A 15,859-nucleotide genomic window follows, 5' to 3' on the forward strand; every position below is an offset into this window, starting at 1 on the left:
GCTCACTCACAAGTAGATGCACACAAGTGTACTCTGAAGTAAGCCCCATTACAGTCAATGAGGTTTACTCCCAAGTAAGCATGATAGTTACTGGGGCTACTCCCAAGTAAGCATGAGCAGGATGGCAGGCTTAGAGCCACTCCAGGTAAGTGTGGAGAGGATGGCAGCCCTAGAGCCCACTCCAGCCAGGTCTACTCAGAAGTAAGTCCCATTATAGTCAATGGGGCTTACTCCCAGGTAAGTGTGGAGAGGATGGCAGCCCTAGAGCCCACTCCAGGCAGGCCTACTCAGAAGTAAGTCCATTATAGTCAATGGGGCTTACTCCCAGGTAAGTGTGGGCAGGGGGGCAGCCTTAGAGCCCACTCCAGGCAGGCCTACTCAGAAGTAAGTCCCATTATAGTCAACGGGGCTTACTCCCAGGTAAGTGTGGACAGGGGGCAGTCCCAGTGTGGGCTCAGCATCCTCAGGCTGGCCCAGGTGAGCCCGGGATGCTGACGGCGTTGCCAAGGCGTTGCTAGGGGGTGTGCGGGAGGGAGGGAGAGGAGGCCGCGCCCCGTTTCCATGGCAAACGCCCCCGCCTCGGCGTGGCCGCCCTCATCCGGGGCCTGTGGGGCGGGGCGCGTGACGTCGCGGGAGGGCGTGGCCGGGTACTTCAGGGTGGGGCGGCGCACGGCCGGGAACGCAGAGAGGCGAGGCGACGGCGGCAGCAGCGCAGCAAGCCATGGCCGGGGCGACCACCATCCGAGGCGGTGAAGCGCAAGATCCAGGTGCTGCAGCAGCACGCCGACGAGGCCGACGAGCGCGCCGAGCGCCTGCAGCGGGAGGCCGAGGCGGAGCGCCGCGCCCGGGAGCAGGTAGGCGCGCTGGGGCGCCCCCCTCCCAGAAACCCCTGCGCTTGACCACTCTCCCAGCAGCCCCCGCGCGCTTGGCCAAAGCGCCCCTGTGACGTCGCTGGCCCCCGGGTAGTGATGGGGAGGAGGCCCCTCTCCCAGGAGCCTTTGGGGGAGGGGGTGTGGTGTCCCTCACCCCCTTCCAGAAGCCTTTGGGGAGGGGGTGTGGTGGCCCCTCTTGCTCTCTCCCAGAAGCCTTTGGGGGAGGGTGTGGTGGCCCCTCTCCAGAAGCCTTTGGGGTAGGGGTGGATGAGGTGGCTGCTCTCTCCCCCCCCCCCCGAGCCCTTTGGGGGAGATGCTTATCGGAGTCTCAAGGGGGAAGCTGAGTGTGAGAGCAGGGCCTGTGGTGGCACATTTGCCCCAGGGCATTCTGGGAAGATGGGTTAGCATATGTGCCAGAATCCTTTGGGGATGATGCTTATGGCTCTTCAGGGGAAGCGCTGAGTGTGAGAGGAAAGACTGGGGTGACCCATTCACCTGAGGGCATTCTGGGAGGGTGGGTTGGTGTCTGTCACAGAATACTTTGGGGTGATGCTAGTTGTGTACCCTAAAGAGGCAGTGAATGTAAGAAGGGCTTACATTCTGGGCTTGTTTGGTCTCTCAGAGTCCATGGGAGGTTGGCAGTTGTTGGTGCTCCACAGAGGCAATGACTATGAGAAAGAAAAAAGTCTGACTGCTTTGAGTCACTTTCCCAGAATCCTTTGAAGGTAATCAAAGTCCTTTTGTAGGGGGCAGTCAGTATGTGAGAGGCGACTGGGGAGGGCTAGTCTCCTACAAGGGAGTGAGTTGGTCCATATCTCAGAATCCTTTACAATATGGGGGGAATCCATCCTGCTGCTTCTCTCTCTCTTCTCCTCCCCCCCCCCCATGGTTGATTAACCAGATGCTCTGGACAGGGAAGGGGCAAGAAGTTGCTTGACACCAAGCAGGTGGCCACCAAGTGTTTGACTCTTGGTGATATCCAGCAGATGGAGGTTCCCTTCTCATCTCTTGTCCCTTGGGAGCTAGTACTCAGAGGTAGGTTGCCTTTGGAAATGGGGGTTCTATTTCTAGCTAAGGGCATAAGGAGAGCGCTTTTGGTTCTGCCTCCATTTCCAGTGGTGCTTGTAGGGCATCCCAAGGCAATGTCATGCTGTGTGGAGGCATTGGAGATGTTTTCCTGGAGATTGGTCTTGTATGTGCAGGTTCTGTACTTGGGTCATTGTGGTATTTGAGAGTAAGATGCCTTGCTGAGTTGAAACCGGAGCTATAAGGATGAGGTCACAAGTGCAGGGGATGAAGATGATGGTCTGCCCCTGGTGTTTGGTATTTGGCTATAGTTTGCCTCTAGATTTGGAAGTTCAGTTCCAGATTATCATGTCTGCTGATGCCCCATTTAGCTGTGCCTCCGGGATGCATCTAGCCAGGTGACTCCAGGAAACCCATAAAGAGGGCATGGCCTCCCTGGTGTGTCCTTCAAAAGGTAGACTGCCTTGGAGCATGAAGGGAACCATTTAGCTATTGGGGCAGATAAACCTGTCCTTCTCCACAAGCCCGTTTGCGCTCCTTTCTGGAAAAGCATCTGAGCTTGAGGGCTGTTGGTGTATCTCATAGTAGTGAGTGCGGTACATGTATGAAAGCAAGAACGTGTAAAATGCCTGGGTTGGTGAAAGAGAGAGGGTGGGTGCCTCAGTGACCAGTGATGGGCAGAACAGCATAGGGATGGGTGGGTCTGTCTGTCTGTCTCTGGAGAACCCAGATTGTCTGGATAGAAAATGACCAGAGTGGCATTATAGTGCCTGTTGGAGAGTAGCATCCCAGGGCAGGGTGGGATGGAACCTTAAAAGGAAGACCTCCTTTCATGCAGAGGCACCTTGGTTCTAGGCATGTGGCGTTCCCAGTTGTAAGGGTCTCCAGCTGAAAAAGCCCCTTTCTGAAGCCCTGAAGGTTTGGATTGTTGATGAACTTATAATTCGGCTTGCTGGATTTTCCAAATGCCACTGATGCTCTCTGAACATCCTTTAGAGAATCCGAGAGCAACTTGTGGATTCGAGAAGGAATCTTGAACGCTGGTGGTGCTGGGTGTTGAAGGGTGTGAAAGCCATGAACAGTAGCTGAAAGGAGGCAGCAGGGAAGGTTGATTTTGGGTGTTGTGCTGCTGGCCAGAGCTGTGGGAATCCCCAGTTAGTGGAAAGGAGAGGTTGGGTGGTGTTTGAGCCCAGCCCAGAGTGAGGGAGGGGCTTTGCGCTGGAGTTGGCGGCTGCCAGCCCTTTGTGTCCCCTTCCTGAGATTTGCCAGAGGCCCGTCCCACTAGAGCAGACTTGGAGTGATGGGCAGTGGGGGGGGGAGCGCGATTCCTGACCCCGGATGAAAGGGAAAGGTGTTTTCCGGAAAGTGGACTCCGAGTGGGATCTCTGCGCCACGGCTGGGGTCCCCTTGGCTTCTGCCTGCTCAGGAAATGAAGCAGCAGTTTTGGCTGGAAGCTGGCCAGGCTCCTGGGATGGGTGGGGCTGGGAGGTCGCCTTTCCTCTCTGCCCGAGTGCTGCATGGGAGGGCAACCGGAAGGCAGGGTAGCGGGCAGCTCCCCTGAATTTGCGGAGGCCAGTGGCAACCAGTTAGCTTCCCTCCGACCCACCAAGTCGCGCTCTTGGTAGGTGGCCCAGTTGCTTATTGGGAGGTGGCCAGCTCTGCCCTGTAGCGCAAGGCCAGTCTGTGGGCCACAGCAGGATGTCCCAGACTGAAAAGGAGCAACTCTTTACCTCCAGCAGCTCCCATTTCAAATCTTTCATTGGTTCCATCTGGGTCACCTTCACCCCCCATCATGGAGCCACGGTGGTCATTCTGGGCTGTGACTGCGCTCTGCTTTCCCTGTACTGTGGAGCAGTCCTTTACAAATGATCTCAAACTCAGGCAATGCTCCGTCTTGGGTTTGGGGGAAGGGATCGGAGAGGGCTATTTAGAAGCTACTTCCCAGTCTTATTTGCCTTCTCCTTCCTCTTTCCTTTTCTGTATTATCCTATGAGATAGGAAAGCTGGTGAAGGAATATAAAGAAAATATTTCTTTACCCAGCATGTAATCAATCTGCGGAACTCCTTGCCACAGGATGTGGCGTGGGAATCTGCAATAGATGTCTTTAAAGGGGATTGGACAGATTGATGGAGGGAAAGTCCATCGCAGGTTAGAAGCCCTGACAGGTATATTCAACCTCCTTGTTCTGGAAGTAGGCTATCTCTGAATGCCTGGTCGAAAGGTCCTTTGGGCAAGTGGGCCTGGGTACAGAAGAACCTCCAGTTCAAATGGCAGTGAAGATGATCAACCCAGTTGGCACTTCACTGGCTGGTAGGGCAGCACATTCTTCCCACGTGCCCTGAAGCAGGTTGACTCGGGTACTGCCACTGAGGAAACAGGTTTTGAATCACCCGAGGCTTGAGCACCCAATTATTAAGGTGGCGCATAGGGACTTCAAATCCACACTTTGTTGTGCCCTCGGTGTGATGCTCTGGTCTTGTTCTGAAGCCTGGGCTTAATTGCCCGCTTGCCCTTGTTCTATTTGGCACAAAAACCTTATGTGCACTCAGTGGTGGTTTGCAAACACAAGAGTGGGCCAGTGGTATTCCGCTGGCAAGACTGGGTGAGGAAGTCCTTGAGGGCCCTGGCAGCCTCATTCTTAGGTGGTGCTTTGCAACTGGTTTCATCAACTTGTCCGTAAAACCTTGAGGGCTAGGGACTTGGCCCCAATGAGAGAGCAAAAGCCACACCTTGGGACAGGGGGAGCCTCTGAAATTGGGGCATGCCATGTGTGAGATGGAATACAGCCTCTTCTTGGAAAGAGTATCTCCTTCCACCTTTGCTGATGAACCTGGGCGTTCAAGGACTCCCAAGGTGTGCTGAAATGCCTACCTGCTAATTTCCTTTAACAGAAAGGGTTACCGGTACCTTGGTTCTACCAGCAGACTCTTACAAAGTTACAAAGTCGATTATATTTAGCCGACTTCGGTCCCAAGTATAGTGTCAAAGTGACTCAAATTCTGTACTTGGGGGGGGGGGGAAATGGAGTTGACAGTGAGGAGCCTTGGATGAAAACGAGGCAAGAAGACAAATTCATTAATGACCTTTGGAAGTCTTCCATGTTGCACCCCCCTCCTTTCTAGACCATCCCAAACTAGGGCGTCCTTCCCAAAATCTGCCCAGTGCCCATGAGGACTAGAACCTTGATTTTGTTTTAAATGAAGGCATAGCTCCTTGGTGCGCATTTGAGCAGTAGCTCTTTAGAAGATAATGCGATCGGGAACGAAAGGCCATAAAGCAAACCTCTGGGTTGCTTTTGAGCTGCCCTGCTTGAATTTGCGGGATATTATGTTGGCAAAGGATTTATTTTGGCCCCTGCCAAACTCTGTGCAAGGGCATAGATTTCTAAACTGGCCGATCTGGATTAACATGCAAGGCTTAACTCCTGGGTTTTTTGTGAAGTTTTTGACCTCTGAGCTCTTGCCAGGCTGGTGCTGGAATAGAGGCCTTGTTTTCTTCCTAATCAGTACAGTAGTGGTGTGTGTGTGTGTGTGTGTGTGTGTGAGAGAGAGAGAGTTGGAGTCCCCCCATCCTCTACAAAGTAGCTTTAAGCTTCTTGGCACATGTATCTCAAAAGGTGACAAAACCCCAAAACCAACTAGCAAATGTTTGTAATCTACCACTTCTCTCCTGCTTCCTTCCCCCCCCCTACACTCCAGCTCTGTAGTATGGGACGGAAAGGGCCTTTCCCTTGCTGGGGAAAAAAGTTACTTGTCAGCAGGCTGGAAGCCAAGAGGAAAGATTTATGGCTGACTTTCCTTCCTGGGAATAAGGGAGATGGCTAGTGTTGAACGAGGCAATCAGTCCGGCTCTTCTCTTCTCTCTCCCCCCCCCCCCCAAATCTTTGTCTGCAAGCTTTGGTGGGGGATGAACTGGGGCTCAGAAGGGTCTGGTGCAGTGGAGGACCAGGGCTCAAACCCTTGCAAATAGGCTTGCCCTGGGGGCGGGGGAATGACCAGCTCTCACCAGCATGAAAAAAGGCAATAGCTCCTGCATACCCCAAAACACAAACATCTGTTATTTAGGGAGGGGCTCTAGGGCAGCAGTTAGAGATCCCAGCTAGGGTATGGAATGATTCCTCTGTGATATGCTTTCAGAGGTGCTTCTGATCGGTGCTGACAATATTGAACGGGATGGACTAATGTCCTGACTCACCAGGAAGCACCTTCCTAGGAGAGAAGCATCGCTGAGTATAATTGGAGTTGCTGCCCACCCAGAGGCCTGCAAGCTACCTTGACCAAGCTGTTGCTCCTGGGAATGGAGGGGGTTGCTTTTTCAGCTTTGTAGCTACTGTTCGAAGGTATACTGCCTCTTTAGCTGGAGGATCCTCTGTGCTGTAAGGGTTAATGGCTGCCAGTAGGCCCCTGTTCTTTGTCCTCCATGCGCTGAAGTAATCTTCAAGTCTTCCAGCTGTAAAGGGAGCCTGCAGCCAAATCGTTTGGGGTCTGTACAGCCGGCTTCTTGCCTGAAATTGGAGCATTCTCTTCTCCGTTGCAGCTGGGACACAAGTAGCTTTTGGCGAGACCTGGTGAGGGGGCGGCAGCATGTGAAGGAGGTGGTCTGCTTGGGTGTGCCATTTTTGGCAGCCGCTGCCTGGAGGTGCATTGCAGAGCAGGTGATCGGCATATAGAACAGCTGCTGCCGGTCAGTGTCTGGTGTAATAGCAGGTAGTTGTATAGGGGAAGGGCTTGGTGACAGAGCATTTGCTTTGCCTGCCCAAGCTGAATCTGTAAGCCTCTCCAGCAAAAATATTTGGGTAGCCGAGGAGAAGGTGGCGGCATGATGATGGTCCGAGTAGCTGTTGAAAAGCCACTTTCACTTGGTGTAGACAATATTCTACAGGAGATCCCAATACAGGAGGGCAGGAGGTCTGGTCTAGAGGGTAGAGCCTCCATTTGCCTGAAGATTAACATCCACAAGGTCGCCAGTTCGAGGCCACTGGCACCGTGCGACCTTGAAGCAGCTGGCAAGCTGCAGCCGAGCTGTTCCATCTGCTCGGAGCGTGGAAGGATGGAGGCCAGGATGTTAAACCAGATCGGAGTGTAACACCTTGAATGTGGTGGTTCTTGAAAGAAAGAACCTTCTTTCAATTTGTAAAAATCCCTGCGTGGATTTAATAAGCCTGCCTGTGTAAACCGCCTTGAATAAAGTCTTGAATAAAGACCAAGAAAGGCGGTATATAAATACTGTATATTATAATATTATTATTATTACAGGAGATTCTAGAGGATCTCCTCTATGGAGAACTCGTGCAAGGAAAGCACCCTACAGGTAGACCACAGCTGCAATACAAGGACATCTGCAAGAGGGATCTGAAGGCCTTAGGAGTGGACCTCAACAGGTGGGAAACCCTGGCCTCTGAGCGGCCCGCTTGGAGGCAGGCTGTGCAGCATGGCCTTTCCCAGTTTGAAGAGACACTTGGCCAACAGTCTGAGGCAAAGAGGCAAAGAAGGAAGGCCCATAGCCAGGGAGACAGACAGGGACAGACTGCACTTGTTCCCAGTGTGGAAGGGATTGTCACTCCTGAATCGGCCTTTTCAGCCACACTAGACGCTGTTCCAGAACCACCTTTCAGAGCGCAATACCATAGTCTTTCGAGACCGAAGGTTGCCAACAACCAGACAATATTGGGCGATGCTGATTTTGCTCTGTCTCGGTCTGGCTTCAGATATGCTATGGTGCATCGTTTTAGCCTGTCCCCTCTGGAGAACTGGGGGAAAGGGAATAGATCAGTAAATGCTTTACAAAGGCTTATTTAAAAGATTTTTATCCTGCTTTTCTACAGCTCAAAGCAGCATGCAACAAGAAAACGCAATTTACAATAACTTAAAACAATGTAAAAATAAAATGCAACCATAACGGGTGCTTCTACATGGTGTGTGGAGGTTCCCTTAATGAGATCCCAGGGAAATCCAAGAATTAAGGATCTAAACTGGGATACGTGTGAGTAAGGCTTCCTTTACTGAGCCGGACCATCTGGTTCATCAGTGCTGCCGCCACTGGTGTTGCAGTCCCCCCTCCAGAGAAGGGGTCCTTCCCAACTGGAAATGAGGAATCTCTGCCTTGCCACGGGACTGCATTTCCCCCAACATGATTCCAGTGGGGGGGGGGGGATTGCAGATGTTGAAAGCACATTTGGGGTACAGCCTTGGGAGAATGGCATCTGATATGAGAAGATAATGTGCTGGGCTTTCCTTTGGCTTCCCTGATCACCCACATGGTAGTGGCCTCTCTTGGCATTTGGTTGCATCCAGCTGCTGTGGAAATACCTGCTCTGCAGCTGGGGGGGGGGGTTTGTCGGTCTGTCCTCAGGGTCTGGAAAGGTATCTTGTATCCCCCCTCCCCGCCCTGGTTCCTTGGGTTCTGTGCTGACCTGTTGCAGCCTGGGCTTGCTGGCATGTTGCAATCCCGGCAGGAGAGCCCTGGGGCTGCAGTCACCTGTGTTGAGGTGCCATGCTATCAGTCACTGAATCAGGAGCTGGGGTCTGGTCTCTTGGCATGTACAGATGTGCCTGTGCCGGACATTGCGCAAGGAGCCCAGTGTGCTGTTTTTTAAAAAAGTGAAATCTTGAAATTCTGTTCTGCAGATTGTTGCTGGGCCTCACAGACCCAGCCAGAACTAGTGCTAGCCAGGGCTTTGCCCCTTCTCGCTCAGGGTTACTTGGAAGCAAGCCCCATTGATCTCAGGCGCACTCCCCAGTTGGTGTGCAGAGGAGTGCAGTTGGTGGCAGAGGAGTGCAGCGTTACTGAGCACTTGGACACATGTTTGAACAGACAGCCTACTTCTGTCTCCTACCCAGCTCCTGTCTGGGAGGTGAAGAGGTTGGGGGGGGGGGTTGCCCTGACAGCAGGCTCTGCACTTCTCAGCACGCCAGCTGAGGACCCTCTTCCCTCTCCCCCTTGTAGAAGGGCTGTGAGGGGCTTGCCCCCTCCTATGCTGGGTTGTGCAGCAGTGTCATTGAGATGATAGGGAGTCATTTGTCCTCTTTGCCTCTGATTTCCCCCCCCCCCCATACTTGGGGTGTTTTGGTTGAGCGTGTGTCTAATTTTGGGTCTCATCCTGCTTGTTCATCACTTTGGGGGCAGTGGTGCACTGCTGGACAGCCACAGGTCTGTTAAGAGACAGCCAGTTCTTCATGCTAGCTTTCCAAGCTGCGGGGTCATGGTGCATTGAGTAAAACAGCATGCTCTGCAAATAGCAGGCACGCCCTGGATGCGGGTGGAGAAAGTCGCCCCAGCTTTTGGAGACAGTGACGGCAGAATGGCGGCGGGGTTCCGGATGGCACAGCTGTGTGCCTGCCATGGGTACCCTGGCACGGCGGCTCTTGGTTGAACTGTGGAGGCCCTGTTTAAGACATCTGTGTGAGCTGAAATTCCTCGATGACCTCAGCTTGAAGCTATTTGCCCCAAGATGGAGTCTCCTTGTCTAGGCTGGAATTGTGGGTCTCTTCTGCCCGCGAGGCTTGTTGAGTTCCCAGATGTGGCCTGGCCACAGTCTCGAGCCTTCCCTTTAATCTCCTCGCATACACAAAGCAGATTGGCTCTGCAAGGCGGCCTGATAGAGGACCGGTTGGGAGCATGTCCTATTGAGCAGAGTCATTTACTACTGAGTAAAGCTGGCTGTCGGGAGCAGTGCTTAGTTGCTTGCGGGGGTCAGAGGTGCACAGATGGATCACAAACTGGCACCGGGTTTGTGGCTGCATTAATCCCTAGCTGGATAATTTGCTAACAGTGTGCGTGGTGTCCAGGAACTACAGGAGCACTTCGGAAATTGTGGTGCTTCTTTTTGACCACAAACGCTCAATGGAGAGATGTGTGTGAATGTGAACCGGCTGTGGTCTCCTCTTCCCGCATGCTTCAGAAACGAAAGCCATATAGTGTCCTTTTGAGCTTTTTAATAACCAAGAGTGCAAATACTTGGAGGGGGGGTCTGCAGCTTCTGTCCTAATTGCAGCCTTGCAAATCTTCCAAGTCGCTAGTCCCTCTTGTCTTTGAACTCGGAAAGTGGGGGGGGGGCCCGAGCATTGCTCTAGAACTGGTGAGGGGTCTCAATTGTTCCTAGGCTCACAACCGTGCTAGGTGACCTGGGGACTGGTTGTGGAGACTTGGCCCATCCTTCCTCGCAGGGGTAAGTAGTAGGATGTTGTTGTTGGCAACCTTCAGTCTCGAAAGACCATGGTATCGCGCTCTGAAAGGTGGTTCTGGAACAGCGTCTGGTGTAGGATGGGGTGTGGAGGAACCCCATGTGCTCCCTTGAGCTCCTTGGAGCATGATAAAAAATGCTCTTTGGGCGTATAGAGTGGTGTGACAGATTTTTACTACTAGAGTGGGAAGTGGGTCTGTCTCCATTGTGGAACTTCTGGTATGCAGTGATGTCATTGATAGGCCTGGCAAGCTTGGGGTGGAACCTGCCCTCTAAAGAGGGTCTTGGAAGGCTGCCAACTGTTGCAGAGATGTAAAGTGTGTTCGTTCCTTGACTTCACAAATCTGACAATTCCTCCGCCTTTTCCACTGTAACAAAGGCAGTCTGAGCCACTCCTGTAAGGGTTTTTGCAAACATGCTTGGGGTGAAGGTTGCAAGAGGGGGGAACAGTATTGCAGGCACCGCCCGCCCCAAGGTCAACAGCTCCCCTCCCTGGCTGTGCAAACAGAAGGCCGTGGGTGTGCTCCCTTCATGCGGACCAGGGCCTGTTTGGAAGGAGTTAACCTGGCACCTCCCTGGTGGATTGGGGGCTCCCTGTTTCCTCCACCCTCCCCTCCTTATTTGGCTTCAGGGAAGTCCTGGCCTCTTTCCCACGCTTGCTTGCAGGAGACATCTGTGTTACTTTTTTAACCCCTGCCAAATAGTCTCTTTGAGTTCTTTGTCTGCCTCTAGTCTTGATTTGGCCTGTAGGCGCAGAGGGGCCTGCCGCTGAATCCAGCTGCCCTGGAAAGGGTGGTGGGACTCCAGGAAGTGATGTCATTGGCTCAAGTGATGTTTCTGGCAGTGGGGGGGGGCTTATTGGGGGCCGTTCCCAGGCACTGTGTTGAGCCCGTGGTGGCCAAGTCACAACACAGAAACTGACACTCCCAGTTCAGGGGGGGGGGAGCTGTAGTTCCACGAATCCTCACAAACTGCTGCCAGTCAGTGCTTGATAATGCTGAGCTGTATGGACAAAGGGTCTGACTCGGTTTGGCAGCCTCATATGTTCATATTTCAACATTTATGTAACTTGTCCGCCGGCCTGCATAGGGCTTGCCCCATATTGCTGCAGGGGGTAGAGCGACACCCCTCTTTATCGAGAATCATATCCCGCAACCAGTGTTTCTCTGCTGAAACATATTCCAGGCGTTCATGTTGTGCTTGCTGTGGGATAGCCAGAATTCTTCTGCGGGGGCTGGGGGGGGGGGAAGGAAGCATCCCTCCCCCAAAATGCAAGCCTCTTGCTTCTGGCTGAGAAACACACCCTCAAAATAGGCCTTGTGTGCAGTTGTGGTCTGGAAGCAACACTGTAGTCATGAGCTAGGTCCACCTGCATGGCCCTGCTTCTCAATCTGGCTGATGCCTGTCTGTCACACGGGATCCAGGATTGGGACTGGCCAACAAGGTGTGGGTGGCCCTAGCCTACAGCCCCTCCGCTCAGGCAGGTGTGTCCTCACAAGGGACAGTGCCCAGCCTCGTCAGAGGTGACACTAGCCCAAGGGGTTGTGGGTAATTTGGCCTGCTGCTCTGGGGACCAGAATGCGAGGCTGGCTGGCCCTTTGAGGTGCTCCAGCAGCACTTCCATTCAGATTGTCTGTGTTAAGAGCCTGCCTGGAGGAGGCAGCAGGTCCGGGCCCTGCCTTGCAGTACCTCAGTGGCATGATGCAAATAAAGATCAGTTCAAGGCAGGGAGTGGCAGTGGGGCTGCTGACTTTTGACCAGGGCAGGGCTTTTGGCAAGCACCTGTAGACCCGTCTGACACCCTTCCTTGCTGCTTCCTGGCTTCTAATTGAGGGCCTGCTTCCTCCCTCTGCCCACAGCAAGGAGGGAGCTGTTGGCCCCAGACTGTTCTGGGCACTGGCCAGTTGCGGCAGGGAAGGGTGGGGCTGGCTGCAGGATTGGCGTGAGTGGTTTCCTCAAGGGGAGATCCTTGTTCTGCCCCTATTCTCTAAAGGTCTTAGGAGTGGACCTCAACAGGTGGGAAACCCTGGCCTCTGAGCGGCCTGCTTGGAGGCAGGCTGTGCAGCATGGCCTTTCCCAGTTTGAAGAGACACTTGGCCAACAGACTGAGGCAAAGAAGGAAGGCCCCATAGCCAGGGAGACAGACCAGGGACAGACTGCACTTGCTCCCGGTGTGGAAGGGATTGTCATTCCCGAATTGGCCTTTTCAGCCACACTAGACGCTGTTCCAGAACCACCTTTCAGAGCGCGATACCAGAGTCTTTTGAGACTGAAGGTTGCCAACATGATTCTCTAAAGTAGGAGTTGCTTGTTTTCATCCCCTTTTCCTGCAAGAATCTCTTGCCCCATTTCCTGCCCAAGTGGGGGGCAAGAGTTCCAGTTCTGGGGGGGGGATCTGAGCAGCAGCGATACATGAGAGTAGCCTTCTCCTGTCTAGACATGTGGGGCTGCCTGTGTCACATTTGCAGCTCTTAGATTGGGGGCGGCCTAACTCAGTGTTGGAACCCTTGTCTTGGACACAAAAGGTCTTTGGGGATCAGGCCAGGGAGAGAGAAATTCCTGTAAGGGTCTGTAGGAAGTGGCCTCTTGTGTTTTCCCCATTGCTACAAGCAAGGCATTGTACTGGGGCCAGTGCCATAAACCTCTAGGTGTGGCTACCTCTTTAAAGCATACAAAATGGGCATGTTTGTACCTCTGCAGTTGTTGCAATGTTTACAACACTGCAGGATCGTTCCTTTTCTAGTACTGAGAGCTGTATACATGGTGCTGAAGCCCCCCCACACACAGAGAGGGAGCTTATGAGACTTTGTACCACTGTACCTGTACAGCAGACTTTGTACTACTACCTTGGCCACCATGAGGGCTAGCAGCTTGGGTTTGCGTCTTTAAATGGGGAAGAAACCAGCCCCTTGTGAGAGGAGCTGGATTGTGTCCACTACTGAACTTTGTGCGTTCTCTCCAGGCTGAGGCAGAAGTGGCATCCCTGAACCGCCGTATCCAGCTGGTAGAGGAGGAGCTGGATCGGGCCCAGGAGCGCCTTGCCACAGCTCTGCAGAAGCTGGAGGAAGCCGAGAAAGCTGCGGATGAGAGTGAGAGGTAAAAGGGAGTGGCTGTGGGGGGAGGGTGGCTACTGTAGACTTGCTCATAAGAACAGCCCCACTGGATCAGGCCATAGGCCCATCTAGTCCAGCTTCCTGTATCTCACAGCGGCCCACCAAATGCCCCAGGGAGCACACCAGATAACAAGAGACCTGCAAGGCTTCCTGGGAATTGTAGTTAAGAACATAAGAACAGCCCCACTGTGTCAGGCCATAGGCCCATCTAGTCCAGCTTCCTGTATCTCACAGCGGCCCACCAAATGCCCCAGGGAGCGCACCAGATAACAAGAGACCTGCAAGGCCTCCTGGGAATTGTAGTTAAGAACATAAGAACAGCCCCACTGGAGCAGGCCATAGGCCCATCTAGTCCAGCTTCCTGTATCTCACAGCGGCCCACCAAATGCCCCAGGGAGCACACCAGATAACAAGAGACCTGCAAGGCCTCCTGGGAATTGTAGTTAAGAACATAAGAACAGCCCCACTGGAGCAGGCCATAGGCCCATCTAGTCCAGCTTCCTGTATCTCACTGCGGCCCACCAAATGCCCCAGGGAGTACACTTGATAACAAGAGTCCTGCAGCCTAGTGCCCTTCCTTGCATCTGGCATTCTGACATAGCACATTTCTAAAATCAGGAGGTTGTGCATACAAGTGCTCGTGGTACACCTGAGTCGATGTTTCAGGCAGGGGCTTGTGTAGTTAAACATCATGTGCGCATGGAAGCAAAAGGAGTAGAACTTTTTTCTTGACAGACTCTCAATGTGCTTCTTATGGTACTCTGACCTCTATGATCTTCTCTGTGGTTGTCACCTCTAATGATGTCACTTCCTGGAGACTCTTCCGGGTTCTGTAGCTCTGTTTTTAAGGGAACTAGCCGTAGTAACAAAATGGAGGAACCTGGACAGACCATTTTACGGCCAGTTCCCCACAGAACCTGGAAGTTTTTCAGTGTTTTTTTTTTTCAACCACTGTGCTGCAAGCTCCTGCCGCATGTTGATTGAAAATTGCTGCCCTAAGAATGTCTGTGTGCATGCATGCTCCTGGGGATCTAACTATCTGCATCTCGATGTCTCCGGCAGGGGCATGAAGGTCATCGAGAACCGAGCCCTGAAAGACGAGGAGAAGATGGAACTGCAGGAGATCCAGCTAAAGGAGGCCAAGCACATTGCCGAGGAGGCCGACAGGAAGTACGAGGAGGTGAGGAGCTGTGAAAAACGGCGTCCTTGGGAGCTCTGGCTTTTGGGAAGCAAGTCTGTCAGCGGCCTTTGTAGATGGCTGGCTCCAAGCTTCTATGTGACCCAGAAAGTTTTATAGGAGGGGGTGGTTGGCCTTTGGTGCTTCTTGCTGGGAAAGAGCCGTGCTTGGCTTTGAGTGGACAGATTGAGGAAGTGTCCGTCCCAGGTAACGGATCGTAATGACTGGGTGTGATCTCTGGGTTTTAGAGGGGTGCCTGTCTCTGAATGCCAGATTTGAGGTACTGGCAAAGGGGTAGAGCTGGTTGCTCTGCTTGCGACAGTGGTTTGTGTGCCTTGCAACCAGGACACTCTCCCTCTGCTTGCCCTCCCCAGGTTGCCCGGAAACTGGTCATCATCGAGGGGGACCTGGAGCGTACCGAGGAAAGAGCTGAGCTGGCTGAATCGTGAGTACCTTGCATTTTTTCTCTTTCTGCCCACCACATCCTTGCTGCATGGACGTTGACCTGTGTAGCTCTGCTTGTGCTAATACCCTCCTCCCTTGTGGTTAGATGAGGCCTGAAGTGTGGGTGAGGGGCCGGAAGCCACTTCCTGGCTGTGGTTTGATGCCGTAGCATGGGGAGGGCGTGAAACAACTAAAACTGCCTCTGGTAGATGCCCCAGTGGCTGCCTTGTGCTTTTCCTCTGTTTTGCCTCTGGATAGTGAGGGTTTGCCAAGAGATCCATTGGATAGGAGGATTGAAATGGCAACCAGGAAGGCCAGCAAAGGAATCCTTTGCAGTGTTCTTCTTGGAATCCCCCCTCTGCCTGTTTACGGATGTCATATCGGTCAGTCGTCTCTTGCTTCCACATAAATGAAGCCAGGCGTACCTGCTCTAGCAGGCCTCTGTCACAGTGCCAGCGCGCATGGCCACCTAGCACGTTAATGGCAGAGGCGCAAACCAAATAAGTCATGGTTTTTATTTGGTTTTTTGGCCTCTGCGTGACCCTGCCACAGCAGGGTGGGCCGTGCTCAGTGGGGTGTGTTGGATCTGCAGCCCATCTGGTGTAGCAGTATGTGGGGGGGGCAGCTTGGCAGAGGACGAAAGCTTCTGTGGACTGACAAGAGGTACAGGAAATAGCTGGGAATCATTAACTGAGTTTCAGGAAGCCCTTGTAGCGTGTCAGTCCTCCCTTGAAAGACTAGGGTGCTTGGCTGCTGCCTGCCCCCTAACACATGGCTTCTGTGTCAGCACTGTGTGCTGGCCTGACTGTCAGTGTGTGTGGCCCGACTGTGTGGCCTGACTGTCAGAGATAGAGATGCCGGAAGGCCGGGCTGTGGCGGCAGCATTGCCAAGCTTCAGCCTCTCTGCTGCCCCCCCCCCAATAAAATGCAAGGAACAGAGCAGGTCTTCAGCCCTGGGTTAGAGCCCCTGTGTAGCATTTGAAGCTTGGCAGCATCGTCAGGCAAGGTTGAGGACAGACCCTCGCCTGACACCAAGGCTAGATG

General features: G+C 53.3%; 1 protein-coding gene across 1 annotated transcript in view; it reads left to right on the forward strand.

Moving 5' to 3' along the window:
- Positions 1 to 721: 721 nt before the first annotated feature.
- The window catches only part of TPM3 (tropomyosin 3), a 31,677-nt gene continuing 16,539 nt past the window's right edge, over positions 722 to 15,859 (forward strand). The window contains 5 exon segments of the mRNA XM_066610315.1: positions 722 to 742; positions 744 to 854; positions 13,044 to 13,177; positions 14,257 to 14,374; positions 14,746 to 14,816. Of these exon segments, the coding sequence (XP_066466412.1) occupies positions 722 to 742; positions 744 to 854; positions 13,044 to 13,177; positions 14,257 to 14,374; positions 14,746 to 14,816 (455 nt within the window).

This window comes from Tiliqua scincoides, chromosome 15 (assembly GCF_035046505.1).
Source record: "Tiliqua scincoides isolate rTilSci1 chromosome 15, rTilSci1.hap2, whole genome shotgun sequence".
In the NCBI taxonomy this organism is placed as follows: Eukaryota; Metazoa; Chordata; class Lepidosauria; order Squamata; family Scincidae; genus Tiliqua; species Tiliqua scincoides.